This window comes from Phaethon lepturus, unplaced genomic scaffold, assembly GCF_000687285.1.
Source record: "Phaethon lepturus isolate BGI_N335 unplaced genomic scaffold, ASM68728v1 scaffold30014, whole genome shotgun sequence".
NCBI lineage: Eukaryota > Metazoa > Chordata > Aves > Phaethontiformes > Phaethontidae > Phaethon > Phaethon lepturus.
In genome coordinates, this window is record NW_010537472.1 from 953 (window position 1) to 1,225 (window position 273).

Consider the following 273-nt stretch of genomic DNA (forward strand, 5'->3'; position numbering starts at 1 on the left):
GCATCGAGGCCATCAACGACCACACCATCGTGGGCTGCCGGCACTACGAAGTGGCCCGGATGCTGCGGGAGCTGCCCCGGGCTCAGCCCTTCACCCTCCGCCTGGTGCAGCCCAAAAAGGCCTTCGGTGAGTCCGGGGGTGGGGGACACACTCCCTGGGGGACCCCTGGGAGGACCGTGGGGAGGCCGAGCCCCTGTGGCCCTCCTGCCCTGCAGCCCCCTCCCCAGGTATCCTCCACCCCTGTGTGTGTCCGTGTCCTGCCCCCGCCCCGTG

General features: G+C 71.1%; 1 protein-coding gene across 1 annotated transcript in view; it reads left to right on the top strand.

Moving 5' to 3' along the window:
* LOC104620317 (PDZ domain-containing protein GIPC3-like) overlaps positions 1-126 on the top strand; it is a gene marked incomplete at both ends in the record, with an annotated part of 606 nt that extends 480 nt beyond the window's left edge. Inside the window, one exon of the mRNA XM_010286499.1 lies at positions 1-126. Within this exon, the coding sequence (XP_010284801.1) occupies positions 1-126 (126 nt within the window).
* Between the last annotated feature and the right edge of the window lie 147 nt (positions 127-273).